The 14,276-nt window shown below is 38.4% G+C and overlaps 1 protein-coding gene across 2 annotated transcripts in view; it reads left to right on the forward strand.

Annotated features, from left to right (window-relative positions):
• The window catches only part of SEC16B (SEC16 homolog B, endoplasmic reticulum export factor), a 74,974-nt gene that overhangs the window by 52,651 nt on the left and 8,047 nt on the right, over positions 1-14,276 (forward strand). For both annotated transcript variants that reach the window (XM_083358701.1, XM_083358700.1), the window contains exons 18-22: positions 550-663; positions 6,855-6,924; positions 7,696-7,959; positions 12,427-12,497; positions 13,625-13,771. In XM_083358701.1, the coding sequence (XP_083214827.1) occupies positions 550-663; positions 6,855-6,924; positions 7,696-7,959; positions 12,427-12,497; positions 13,625-13,771 (666 nt within the window). The remainder of the gene's footprint in view (positions 1-549; positions 664-6,854; positions 6,925-7,695; positions 7,960-12,426; positions 12,498-13,624; positions 13,772-14,276) is intronic.

Here is a 14,276-nt window from a genome sequence, read left to right on the forward strand (position 1 = left end):
AAATGTGAATGATGCCAGTATATTAAGATCTGTTTCCCTCACTAATTAGAACATATGACTCCTTGCAAAGCAGAAAGCAGAAGGAAAAAAACAGTGTTCGTTCTTATTAGCAAAGCTTGATATTAATTTTAGATGATACTAATGAGCTAGCATTATTTATGGCACTTTCTTTTTTAAACAAGGTTTTGGGGGAAATAGGGCAATTTATAGTAGGAATAATAATTCTAGGAGTATCAGTTATTTATAAAAATAATAAAGGTGGGATAAAGAGATGCTCTTGTAAAGAATCCATAAAAGCTGGACTTTTCTAGACACTTTGTGGCTTTCCTCCCTTTATTTGCTCATCAAAGTCTTAAAAGGTTTTAATAGAATATAATCCTTGGTTTTATAGGCAATGCAATGTCTATAGAGTGAAAGATAGATTAGACTCTAGACTCACTTCTGCCCACAATTTTATTTGCTTCATTTAAAAAAATCTTTGTCATACAGTTTAAAAAGTCTCTAATAGCTTGGTGACTAATTCTTCTCTTTTCTTTTCCAATGGAATAGCTAGCAGAACGATTAAAGTACTCTGACCCACGACTCCTGGAGAAGGCAGAGTATGAGATAGATTTGGAACCAGATTGGCTCATTGAACTCAGAGCCCATTATCAACAGTGGGAGGTAAGAATTGTGGGATGGTGTGCCTTTGCAGATGGATTGATTTGTCATTTTGTGATTCTGGCCACTCCAATTGAATTAAATGATGCAACATCAACATGTTACTGGAATTATTTTTTTTGTTATCCCTTTATTATTTTTATAGATACCTCGAGGCAGTGAACTCAAGGCATCTAATTCTCCTTCCTTGTCCTATTTTTTCCACAAAAACAACCCTGGGAGGTGGGTGGAGCTGAGAGAGAGTGACTGGCCCAAAGGCACCCAGTTGGCTCTCCTGGTTACAAAGACCATTTGATGATCAGGGAAAAGTATTTTTATTTTTTCAAACATAGGGATGAAAGTTAAGATCTGGGTCTACCAAATATCTGACTTTATAGGTTTTCTGTTTTCTATTTAATTGTCATTCATTGAATGTATTACTTTTAAACTGAATTGGACTTCATATTCTGGGGCAGGCAGACTTGAAATTTAGGGTGTTTTTTAAAAATTGAATCTACTTACCACAATACCTAGCTGACTGGTGAGATGTAATCCTCCTTAAATAACACCAGCTGCCTGCAATTAGTGCAGGTTCGCATCCCACCAGGCTCAAGGTTGACTCAGCCTTCCATCCTTCCGAGGTAGGTAAAATGAGGACCCAGATTGTTGGGGGCAATTAAGCTGACTTTGTAATAATGCCGCTTGGGGTGTGTGTGTGTGAAAGCCCTAATAAGCAGGCATATACATAGAATGAAGGCTACTGCTAAGCTTGTAAGCCACCCTGAGTCTTCGGAGAAGGGCGGGATATAAATGGAATTAAAATAAAAAATAAATAAATAGACTGACAGATTTTTTTTAAAAAAGCAAAGTGGGACCAGACCTAATTAATACTTTGATGGGAGCCAGCCAGAAAGTCTCAGGACTACTATAGGTTAGAGATGATAGTCAAAGTGGCAAACTACTTTTGTATTGTTGCCAAAAAAGCCTCATGGATGTGTCCATTTGGTCACCAGGAATCTAATTCAACTCAAAGGACTGACTGACTCTTTTTCAGCAATTGTAAGGACTGAACCTGAGGAGGTGGGAACTTACTGATTCTCAGGCCAGTCAGAACTGCTATGTAAGCATTGAATACATATCCTTCATTCTCAAGGCTAGGAAGAGGATGACAAAACTTGCACTAATTTAAAAAGGCAAGAGAAAAAGATCTAAAAGTTAAACCCTGGAATAGATACACACTAGATACATAGAAAGACACATACACAGGCAAACCAAGCCTGATCAATTTCTGTGTTCTAACTTGACTACAATAATTTATCTAGCCACGTTGTATCTATGAAACTTCTTTTGTAAAATAACTTCCTACTCCTGAGTTAGATTTCTGGTGAGCTAAGGTTTATTGCCATGCCTGGTGTGAAATTTAACTATCTATAAGCTTCTCCAACTGAAGCCAATTATTTTGATAGTGGTTCAGATTGGCATCTACATATATTTTATTTTCACTACAATGGATAGTGAAATGTAATCCTATGCAGTGAATAGGGGGAGGAGGAGTCAGTTCTTTATATTTGTGGTAAGGAAGAACCTGTCCAAAGAAAAAAACAGGCAGTTAGTTGGGGAGAGAACCAATTCATATATTTATTTAAATATAAATCAGCTAAAGAATTGTTTAACTAAATGTCTCAGGCTTTTAAAGTACGAAAAGAAAAATAGGAGTTGGAACTCTTAACCGTTCTGCAGTGTTACAGGCTACTCGGCATAAGTAGCACTTCAGTCATCTGAAGTCCTATAATTTGCAGATGGATTTGATTTTAATAGCACTGCTTGGAAACAAGTTCCAGAATGGCCATCAACCAGAATGCAGGAGAAGGATAAAATTAGATGTGCACTATCATTTATGGTATGGAGGCCCAGATGGTGCAGACTGTTAAATGTCTGAGCTTTTCTAGTTAAGGTGATTAGTTTCTCTTGAGAAAATTTGATGAACTTTGGGTGCCCCAGAAATCCACAAGACAGTTTGTGAAGTGGTGGGATTCAAATATGTGAACAACCAGTTCTCTGTGTGGATGCCGCTGTTTTTATTTTAATAAGAGGTATGCAAATTGAAGAAGCTTGGCGCTTTTTAAGAGCAAGATTATTAAAGAGGCTGGTAGAAGTTTGCCAAGAAGCATAGCCATCCAAACAAATCTAGAAACGATGGGTGCAATTTTTTTGCCAGGTCTGACAGCAATTTTTTCTGGTCCCAAGACTACTGTGGCCAAACTATTCAATGAATCCTGGAGCAAATCAACTTTATAGTGTGTCATCAGGCTTGATGCATCCCTAAAAGTTGCCCATTCTTGTTATAGAGGACATTGCCCACTCTTTGTTCAATCCTGTTACAGAAGGAAAGCAGACAAAAAGTTTGGTTCAGCAAACTTTATTTCCCAGTCACAAGAACATACAGTAATTTAACTGAAGGACTTTAAAAGTACTTTTGTGGGAAGGGACATGCAGAGGGGTCATTTAGAATATCATGCTAAAATTGCTGAATGTTACAGATATAAATAAAGAGGTCACTGCTGCATTCTAAAGTGAGAATACATGCAATACATAATGAGGATTTTTTTTGGGGGGGGGGGAGAGAACCAGTTGCAAGCTTGATGATTCTGCCAAATCATGAGAAGTGTCTTGGAGACCAACAGCTGTGCAGTGTATTTGAAACGGATATAAAAACTAAAGAAAATGGATTTTCAGAAGTTGTCTATAAAGCTTCCAGAGTGTGCATTGTCTCCAACTGACTACAACAACTTTGGCAGCAAGAAATTAGGCTGCCTAGGAGTATTTTATAGATGCTACTCAGCTCAGAGGCAAAGAATGTAAATGGGCAAAGAAGCATCTGTTGAAATAGCATGTTTACGAGGAAAAACAACATAGAGTCTTGCAAGGAAAAAGAAACCATAAAGATTTTCCCAGTAAACTATAGCTTAAAGAAAGAATTTTTGCCTAGGCCAGGGGTAGGCAACCTCGGCTCTTTTATGACTCATGGACTTCAACTTCCAGAATTCCTGAGCCAGCTTGGCTGGCTCAGGAATTCTGGGATTTGAAGTCCATGAGTCATAAAAGAGCCGAGGTTGCCTACCCCTGGCCTAGGCAGTTCAGCTGGCCAGAATGATATCAAACTTGTTACTGTCAAAATAAAAGCAGAATTGGAAAAGAGGGCTCAGCATGGAGTAAGATTGTAGCAAACTAATGCATGCCAAGAAGATGTGGATATACTTATTAAATTACTGTACAAAGTCATGAAAAGAGAGCAACATTCTCGTCAATAGAAGCAGCATTCTTCAATGATTTGCAAAAGCCTGCCAGTAGATTAGGCTCATCTTAGGCTGACATATCATTTGGTAGAATTTTCTTTAAAAGACAAACAGGAATTTTTAGGTCTCTTGGGTTGTTACAATGGAAAACTTTTATATCATTTGAAAGATATTTTGATTTTCAGGAAAGGCGACTTAGTCAATGAACCTGACTGAGATTGCCCAAAGTTCTAGGTCCTGTAAAAGCTGTAATTTTCAAATAGAATAAGCATAATGTAAATCCCTCTGATGCTTGGAAAAATTTACATACCTGGGACATTGCAGAAATGAATATAAAATGAGCCCACACCCAAATAAAGTGGAAGCTATTTTAAGAATAAACTCCTCTACTACCTTTAATTGAAGTAGGGAGATTCAGGGCATGGTGCAGTATTTTGAAAGATTTCTACTTTTAACTGAAGACTTTACCAAGCTAACTTTAAATAAACTTTTTTCAATGGTGAAAAAAGTAAGGTTCTACATTTAGGCAGGAAAAATCAAATGCACAGGTATAGTATAGGTGATACCTTGCTCGATAGTAGTAACTGTGAGATAGATCTCGGAGTCCTAGTGGACAATCACTTCAATATGAGCCAGCAGTGTGCTGCAGCTGCCAAAAAAGCCAACACAGTGCTAGGCTGCATTAACAGAGGGATAGAATCAAGATCATGTGAAGTACTAATACCACTTTACAATGCTTTGGTAAGGCCACACCTGGAATACTGCATCCAGTTTTGGTCACCACGATGCAAAAAAGATGTTGAGACTCTAGAAAGGGTACAGAGAAGAGCAACAAAGATGATTGGGGGACTGGAGGCTAAAACATATCTGGAACGGTTGCTGGAATTGGGTATGTGTAGTTTAATGAAGAGAAGAGTGAGGGGTGACATGATAGCAGTGTTCCAATATCTTAGGGGCTGCCACAAAGAAGAGGGAGTCAAGCTATTCTCCAAAGCCCCTGAAGGCAGGACAAGAAGCAACGGATGGAAACTAATCAAGGAGAGAAGCAACCTAGAACTAAGGAGAAACTTCCTGACAGTTAGAACAATTAACCAGTGGAACAACCTGCCTCCAGAAGTGGTGAATGCTCCAACACTGGAGGTTTTTAAGAAGAGACTGGACAGCCATTTGCCTGAAATGGTATAGGGTTTCCTGCCTGAGCAGGGGGTTGGACTAGATGACCTCCAAGGTCCCTTCCAACTTATTATTATTATTATTATTAATATACTGCTCAAAATATATCATTTGATGGTGGGGACAGATGCAAGATAAAGCTTTTAGAAGTATCTGCATCTCTTAACTGAAGCCCTGTTATTGGTATTCTATAGTGTTAACCAGCATCCTATTATTATAATTCCCAACAATAGCAGCTATGAAATAGGAGGAGGAGGAATGCTCCAAGAACTTAAAGGGGAGCTGAAATCAATAGCCTTTTCTAAAACATTTATACACCCAGAAACACAATATGCCCAAATTGAAGGCAATGTGTCATGGGAGTGTAGAATCCTTAGAGCTATATTCAGACTAGAAGGAATTGGATTTCTCTGATAAGTTGCAGTTATTTAAATTGGCTTGGGTACCAATGAGAGGCCAGAGTATTGTCCTTGAAATATTGTAACCCTCATACTGCATATATGGTGGCAGGTACTTCTTTACCTTGGCATCTGCTAAAATTTGTGATCCGTATTTACTGAAACCTTCAGAAGAAATGGATGGTTGCTTTTATATTCTTTTATTTGTTAATGTATCTGGATCAGTGATTGCAATAAAGAATGTAGATATGTATGTATGCGTCTGTGCATGCAGTGTTTTGAATTGTTTGGAGAAATGTAACTGCACATAATAGAGCTGCCACTATTTATAAGCTGAGTGGGGGAAAAAGTGGTCCTAGTTGCAAAATGAATTTCTAATAGACACATACATATAGACCATATTGTACATATAATATATAATGAAAGTATTCCTAACTTATATGACATTGGTTTCCCAGGATCTCAAATGTACATCAAGTTAGATGACCATGCAGGAAACAATGTCCTATGTCTTAATTTCATTCATTCATTCATTCATTCATTCATTCACTCATTCATTCATTCACTCATTCATTCATTCATTAACTGCCTTGCTCCAGAGGCAGTAGATGGAGTGACATCAAATTAATTTTAAAAAGCAGCAGTCTTTTTATTTTCAGGAATTTCCAGAAACATGGTCAAACTGGATAAGTTTGCCAGCAGCCTGAAATGCAGAATCTGAACTAATATCTAAGGATATCAATGTTAAACCTTTATCATCAGTTTCAGGTTCCTTGTCTTCAAATAGGAAACCCAGGGCTGTAGAGGCAAAGTGATTCAAAAGCCAATACAAGTAGAAACTGCTTTGTGTAGCTAGAAATAGCAACCGTGTATAGAGTAGACCAGGGGTCTTCAAACTTGGCCCTTTTATGACTTGTTGACTTCAACTCTCAGAATTCCTCAGCCAGTGTCCCTAACCCTAACCCTAATCCCCATATAGGGGGTAGAATAATCCCCAGGTACTATTTAGTGCTCTGTTTCCTACCTCAGAGGTAGGAAATTGAAATTAATAGTGTTGTGTATCTAATTCCTTGGGCAGTGTATTTTATTTTCCAATGACATTCTTTATATTTTCTTTGATTTAATGTTTTAAACAGCCACTGTGAGTTGCTTGGCAAGGAGGCAGCTATATACCTGGAATGAATAAGTAACTAAATAAATAAGTAGATAAAGATGTTATTCTGACTTGTTGAAATTGAGGGTTTTATACTGGGGGTTTCTGTTTTGCCTTTTCTTACCTGTACCCTAGAGCTTACACCATTAACCGGATTTGGATTTTATGTGTGTTTTCTTTCATATCTAATTTAAGGATCAAAGAAGGTTTCCCAACACTACATCCACCCAGCTAGATGTTGTCAGAGACAGTGGATCAATATCAGGTAAAAGAATGAAAGAACAAATTATGGCAGATGTACCCAGAAGGTGTATTCTGTCAAACTCTTTCAAGTTTGATTTGAAACATTTGAGAACTGAGTTGGTTTCAAATATACGTGCCACTTGGAAAAAGAGATTTAGATCAAAAGTCTGCAGTTGTAATTATATATGTGTTTGTTTAGGAATGTATCTTATTGAATCAGTAAGCATCTCTCTTATTGAGAGATTGAAGGAAACATAATGAAATTCATAATACTATATTTTTCTCCTCTGTAGTCATATTGTGACCCCTATAAAGCCTCATAAGAACAATAGCTTTTGGCCATGGCTTTTTTTTTGGGGGGGGGGGTTAGGGTTAGGGTCAGGGGAGATGAGGAGAATTGTGACCCAATGCATGACAGTATAAAGAAGGTTGCTTGTAAAAAGAATGAATCTGCTCTTTGGAATTTAATTTTGTTCTCCCTCTCTTTTCTACAAATCTTTCAGAGAGTTTGCTTTTTTTAAATATACCCATCAGTTTTGCATAGCAGCACTACATCTGAAAATTATTGGTGAAAGAGATAATCCTATTTGCAGTCTGATTTTAGACATGCTTTCTAGGAATTTAAACCTTTCAGCGGTTATGGTTACAAATTATAGTTACAAGGCCAATCTTATTTTAAATTAACCCATTTAAGAGTGTCATTTTTTAAACCTTAATAAGATCATTAGTTCCTTGCCTCTTTTCCTGATCTATCAATTGGGAATAATACTAATATTCAGATTTGGATTATCAGGTTTAGCTCCTCATTTGGAGTTTGAACAAGCTGAGGTATGCTGGGAGAATCTACAGCATCAGCCTTGTAGACACCCGTCACCTGTTAATTCAACTGGGCACCAACCAGATGTGGATCAACAGCTGCATATCTGTTCTGGACATGGATATCCTTCAGAGAGGACACCTGCTAGTTTAGAGGCTTGTTTAGCAGAAAATGACCACAATTCCACTTTGTCTTCAGGAAGCCTTTCAAAGCCTTCCTCACATCTGAAACAACCACCAGGTAAAAATGGCTGCTTCTGCAGTAGTTATCCATGATGTTCTGTGAGTTGACTTTAATTGTAAAGAACAATAGGGCCACCCTTACTGTTTGTTCCTATTGCACTTTATTCTCCTCTAGCGGAGTACAAGGGCATTGGGGGCAGAGAGTGAAGAAAGTACTGAAGGAAACAAATATATTTAATCTAGAAAAATATAGTATATCAAAATACAGTCTGTCTATCTATCTATCTATCTATCTATCTATCTATCTATCTATCTGTCTGTCTGTCTGTCTGTCTGTCTGTCTGTCTGTGTCTGTCTATATCTATCTATCTATCTATCTATCTATCTATCTATCTATCTATCTATCTATCTATCTATCTATCTATCTAGTAGGTTTAAGTACATTTGGTAAACCACCATATTCTCCCTTTCCTGATTGTAATGATTTAAAAATAATTAAATTAGACAAGTGAAATTCTACATTTAAAATGCAGTTCAGATAATTAATTTCAGGCCTGTCTCTTTTGGCAAATTTTGTTGATAATGCCAGATTATATCTATGCATTAAAGGGTTTCTTTTTTAGCTTTGAATGGGAGGAGGCAGGAAGACAAACAATCCTTATCTTGATAATGGATTCCAAAGGCTCTTTGAAAGATAGGAGCATTTGCTAATCCTCTGGATTTTAGGGAATCTAGGAAAGACATGGGATTGTTTGAGAAAGAAGGCTGAGATGTTTTGATGGGTGATTTTGAAGACTGCTTAACAGGAGAAAATAATGTAATGAAAACCTTCAAAAGAGGGGAAAATAAAAGATATCTAAGCAGGGAGATGCAGGTCAGAGATCCACCTGCCTGTATCACTCCATTCCACTTTAGTTGGTCTTTTTCTGCTCAGCTGTTTTACAGAAAATCATTGAAATGCTGGGATTGTTCCATAAACTTGTAAAATCTCATTGCTGTTTTTGTTCCCTGAACTCCTACTGCATAATATGGGACTTTCGGATCCTAAACAGACAGATATCTGGCCCACAGAACTCCTGATATCAGTATTGTGGAAAGGAAAAAGAGTCTGAGTCATTGATATTGCAATACCAGGGGATGCATGAATTGAACCAAACCAATATGATCACATTCTTTGATAAAGTGACTAAACTAGTAGACCAGTGAAATGCTGTGGACCTAGTATACTTAGATTTCAGTAAGGCATGTGATAAAGTAGACCACAGCTAGAAAGCTAGAAAGAGATGGAAAGACAACATCACCACCAGATGCATCTGTAGCTGGCTGGCAAACCGTACTCAATGAGTAGTCCTCAACGGCACTACATCTACATGGAGAGAAGTAAGCAGTGGGGTACCACAAGGTTCTGTCTTAGGTCCAGTATTCTTCAATATTTTCATAAATGACTTAGATGAGGGAATTGAAGGGGAACTCATCAAATTGTAGGTGACACCAAACTGACAGGAGTAGCTAACACCCCAGAAGACAAACTCAGGTTCCAAAAAGATCTTGACAAACTTCTGGGCCCTATCGAGCAAAATGATAGGGCTTTTCTCCACATTGCTTTTCAATGTGGAGAAAAGCAAAGTTTTACATTTAGGCAGGAAAAATCAAAGGTATAAATACAGTTTAGGTGAGACCTGGCTTAAAAACAGTAACTGTGAGAGTTACTGGCGTCCTAGTGGATAATCACTTAACCATGAGCCAGCAGTGTGCAGCAGCAGCCCAAAAAGCTAATACAATAGGTTAGTATAAACAGAGGCATAGAATCAAGAACACGCGAAGTATTAGTACCGCTTTATAAAACCCTAGTAAGACCACACCTGGAATACTGCAGCCAATTTTGGTCTCCATATCACAAAAAAGATGTTGAGAGTTTGGAAAAAATTCAGAGAAGAGCAACTAAGATGATCAAAGGTCTGGAGACTAAAACATATGAAGAACAGCTGTAGGACTTGGGTTTGGCTAGTGTCTAAAGAAAAGAAGAAATAGGGGAGATATGATAGCAGTATTCCAGTACTTGAGGGGCTTCCACAAAGAAGAGGCATCAAACTATTCTCCAAAGCACCAGAGGGAAGGACAAGAAACAATGGTTGGAAACTGATCAAAGAGAGAAGCAACCTGGAATTAAGGAGAAACTTCCTGACAGTGAGGACAATTAACCAGTGGAACAGCTTGCCTTTGGAAATCGTGGGCGCTCCATCACTGGAGGTCTTTAAGAAGAGGCTAGATAGTCACTTGTCTGGGATGGTATAGTTCTTCTTGAGCAGGAGGGTGGACTAGAAGACCTCCAAGGTCCCTTCCAGCTCTATTCTATTCTGAAGAGAAACAATTAGAAAAAATAACAAAATAGTGTGATTTGCAAATTGAATTTGAGTGATTGTGAAGGAAGAAATCAATGGTTGTGTCAATAGTAAAAGGAGCCCTTGCAGCAGTACCCAAAGGGCTGCCTAGATACATGGAAATTTTGAATTTATTAGTCCTGAATATCCTGAATATTAGACCTGAATTTATTAGACCTGAATATCGTTGCAAAAAACCCTACCCTACTTGGAACTGCCTATAATTTAACTGTTCAAGTCCTAACCAAGGACCTAATTGCTATTAAGGCAACATCTGAGTATACAGTATAAGCCCTATACTGTATACTTAGATGTTGCCTTAATAGCTCTTAGGTCCTTGGTTAGGACTTGAATTGTTAAATTTTTACCAGTCCCAGACTGTGAATTGATTTGAAGATTAACCACCACCACCACAACAATACCCTAATGCTTGTTTAGTAAGCATTTCATTATTTCCAAAGATGGTACTGCAACAATTCTGCCAATTTCCAAACTATTCCTGTATGTTCTTGCTTGGATCTAAATGCCACTCTGGGTCAAGTTAGATATCTCTGAGATTGATGATGACCCTTTCTGTGTCTTTTGCTCCTAAAAGCTATAGAGACCCTCCAGTTTAGTTTAGAGTTACCACTGGGCATACATGCTGGTAATTCTTCTGGGCCAGTGTCCCGGTCCATATAACTTATTTTCTCCACAGCACCATTTGTCTTGATCTTCAGTTGTCATTTTGGATTGCTTTTAGGAGAAGGAAATTATATGGGGAAATCAGGTCACAGATTAGATTCAGGAAAAGTCTACAAAATGGCTGCTAAGGAACAAAGAGACTTTTTTTTTGTTTGCCTGCTTTCTAAAAGCACATTAAACTGAAGACCAAAATAGATGTGACATTACTCACACTGGTTTGATGTTTTTGTTGCTTTGCAAATAAAGAGCTATGAAATATATGCGTTTTATTTTTTTTACTCGTCCAGGTCCCAATTCAATTTTTTCACACAGGATATTTCCAAACAGAGGCCGGTGAAAATATGAAAGATCAGAGAGCCGAGTTTTATTTAAAAAAGGACAGAGGGAAGAGACAAGTATCTCCTTCTTTCTGCTCCTGGATTAGTAGCCCAGGTATTAAAAACAAACAGAAATAACAGGTTGAATAAAAAGCCTTGACTTTTTTTGGCCAGGAGAGGGAGTGCTCTCTCCTCCTCCTCCTCTTTTCTACATTTTTCAGCACTCCTGCCTCATGGGATATCAGTGCTTTTTTTCCATCTGGGAAAGAAAACCAGGGAAAGCCAAATGGAAGGGTGGACCACCCTGCATGTGTGTGCCTGCGTGTGTGTTTGAAATTTGTTTGCTAAGCTTCTGTAAACAGTGCTACTGTTACAGTGCTAGACCAAATGTTCAATTCCTCCTAAGTCTGTCAGAAAGTTTATTTTACCTTCTCAGCCACTCTAACAAAACCAGAACTAACACAGTGAGACATGAGGAAAAATTAACATTGTTTAACATTCTTTGGAAAATATCGAGGGAGCTGTAATTGTCATGAGAGAAAGGGTGTTTTTCTTCTCCCAAATAACATTGGAACGAGGAAGATTTCTATGTGAAAATGTTTCTTACCTGTTTTTGTCTACTTAGTTACATATGTATCAATGTATCTTCCTCAGTGGTGGCTCAGTGGGTTAGGATGCTGAGCTTGTCGATCAGAAGGTCGGCAGTTTGGCGGGTCGAATCCCGAGTGCCGCGTAGCAGAGTGAGCATCTGTTACTCTTCAAAGCTTCTGCCAACCTAGCAGTTCGAAAGCACGTAAAAATGCAAGTAGAAAAATAGGGACCACCACGGTGGGAAGGTAACAGCGTTTTGTGTGCCTTTGGTGTCTAGTTATGCCGGCCACATGACCACGGAGACGTCCTCGGACAAGTGCTGGCTCTTCGGCTTTGAAACGGAGATGAGCACCGGCCCCTATAGTCAGAAATGACTAGCATGCATGTGCGGGGGAACCTTTACCTTTACCTTTACCTTATCTTCCTCAGAAGCCAGAGGTGTTTGTTTGCCCAGAGCTGTTTCTAGGGTATGAGGGTGGTCTGTGGATATTATTTCACTATTTATGGGAGCTCAGTTTTGAACAGTGTTCTGAAATTTTGTTTGGTCTGCAGAGGAGACTGTGGAATCTTGTGGGCTGGACCATTTTCCTGGTGAGCCAAAGAAGCACATTCCAGAATATCAGGTGAGAGGGGGAGAAGAAGAAGAAGAAGGTCCATGATGATGGCAGGACCCAGGAGTCAGATCTAAGATTTTTTCTTCTTCTTTTTGGCAAACTATAACAATCCTAGATTAACTATTGTTTCAAAGCCATCCAGGTGGGCAATTTTAATAAGCCTTTGGTCAGAGTCTTACAATAAATTTATTATTTATTCAGTTTTTATCTCCCCCTCCCTTATTACTTTTATAAATAACTTAAGATAGCAAACATATCTAATACTCCTATTTTCCCCACAACAACAACCCTAGTAGGTGGGTTGAACTGAGAACGAGTAACTGGCCCCAAATCACCCAGCCACCGTTCGTGCCTTAGGCAAGACAAGAGCTTGAACCACTACACCAAACTAGCTCTCATATATACAGTATTTTTTTATTTTTATTTTTAATTCCATTTATATCCCGCTCTTCTCCGAAGACTCAGGGCGGCTTACAAGCTTAGCAGTAGCCTTCATTCTATGTATATGCCTGCTTGTTAGGGCTTTCACACACACCCCAAGCGGCATTATTACAAAGTCAGCTTAATTGCCCCCAACAATCTGGGTCCTCATTTTACCTACCTTGGAAGGATGGAAGGCTGAGTCAACCTTGAGCCTGGTGGGATGCGAACCTGCACTAATTGCAGGCAGCTGGTGTTACTTAAGGAGGCATTAGCCCACTGCTCCACCAAGGCTCTTGCTGACTCTGTCTTGCTGACTCTGCTTTTTAAAGTTAGGGACCACTGAACTGGGATATCTCAATTTCTTGTATCCCACTAGTGACTCATGCATTATAAAAAGCAGCAGTTTTATGATGAAATTGGATGTGTGGAATTTAAATACTAGGACTAAATTCTGCCAAAGATTTCTAGTTAGTCTTGAGAAAGACACTTATCTCCCACTTTCCATCTTTAACAATATTGATTTGTTATAGGAATGGAAACAATGTTGATTTGTCTCGCTAGATTTTCTGTGATGTTAATTGATACAAGGAAAGACTTTGATTCAGTTTTAAAGATAGGATGGTTTAGGCTACAAATGAAGCTATCATTTAGTTATCTCTGTGGATCTGCTCTGTTCGGGTTACCTCATGCTGATGTTTTCTCTTTGATGTCAGGACATTTTCAATTCACGGACCCGGACTGTCTCTGAGAGTTCCACAATAACTCTTTCAGAAGATACACCTCAGTCCCCAGAAGCCTCCCGGGATGAAACCTCATTGGAGAAGAAACTAGTGGAGAATACAGAGCAAGAGGTACTGAAGGTGAGGCAATCTTGTTGAAATTTCAGTTGTATTATCTGAAAATTGTGCAGTTGTGGATGCTAGGATTATATTCTACCTTGAAGATGGTGGGATTATTGTAGGTAATTGATTCATGCTGAAATTCATACAACAGATAACTGCATTGTGGCAGCCAATTTAAATTCACTAAAAATAAGCTGTATTATATTTTTCATTTGTTACGTTTCAGTGAGTATTATGCAAGCTTCAGTTCTGGGAAAATCAATTTAGATCTAGCAAAAGAGACTATCGTTGATTTACTATTTACTTTAAATGTATCTATTTGCTTTTCTGTGTTTGTATGTTTAAATTTTTTTAAAAAAAATATTTTCCCCCAAAAGGTCAATAGCAATAGGGTCATCTGGATTTCTGGAAGGAGGTTGTTAAGCAGGGTAAATGCAATTGACAAAGTCCCCTCCTATTCCATGGTTCTTATATCAGGTAGGAAGCCTAATTGTCCCTGCTCAAGATGCACAGACTGAATGGA

The sequence above is a fragment of the Vipera ursinii genome, assembly GCF_947247035.1.
Source record: "Vipera ursinii genome assembly, chromosome: 3".
NCBI lineage: Eukaryota > Metazoa > Chordata > Lepidosauria > Squamata > Viperidae > Vipera > Vipera ursinii.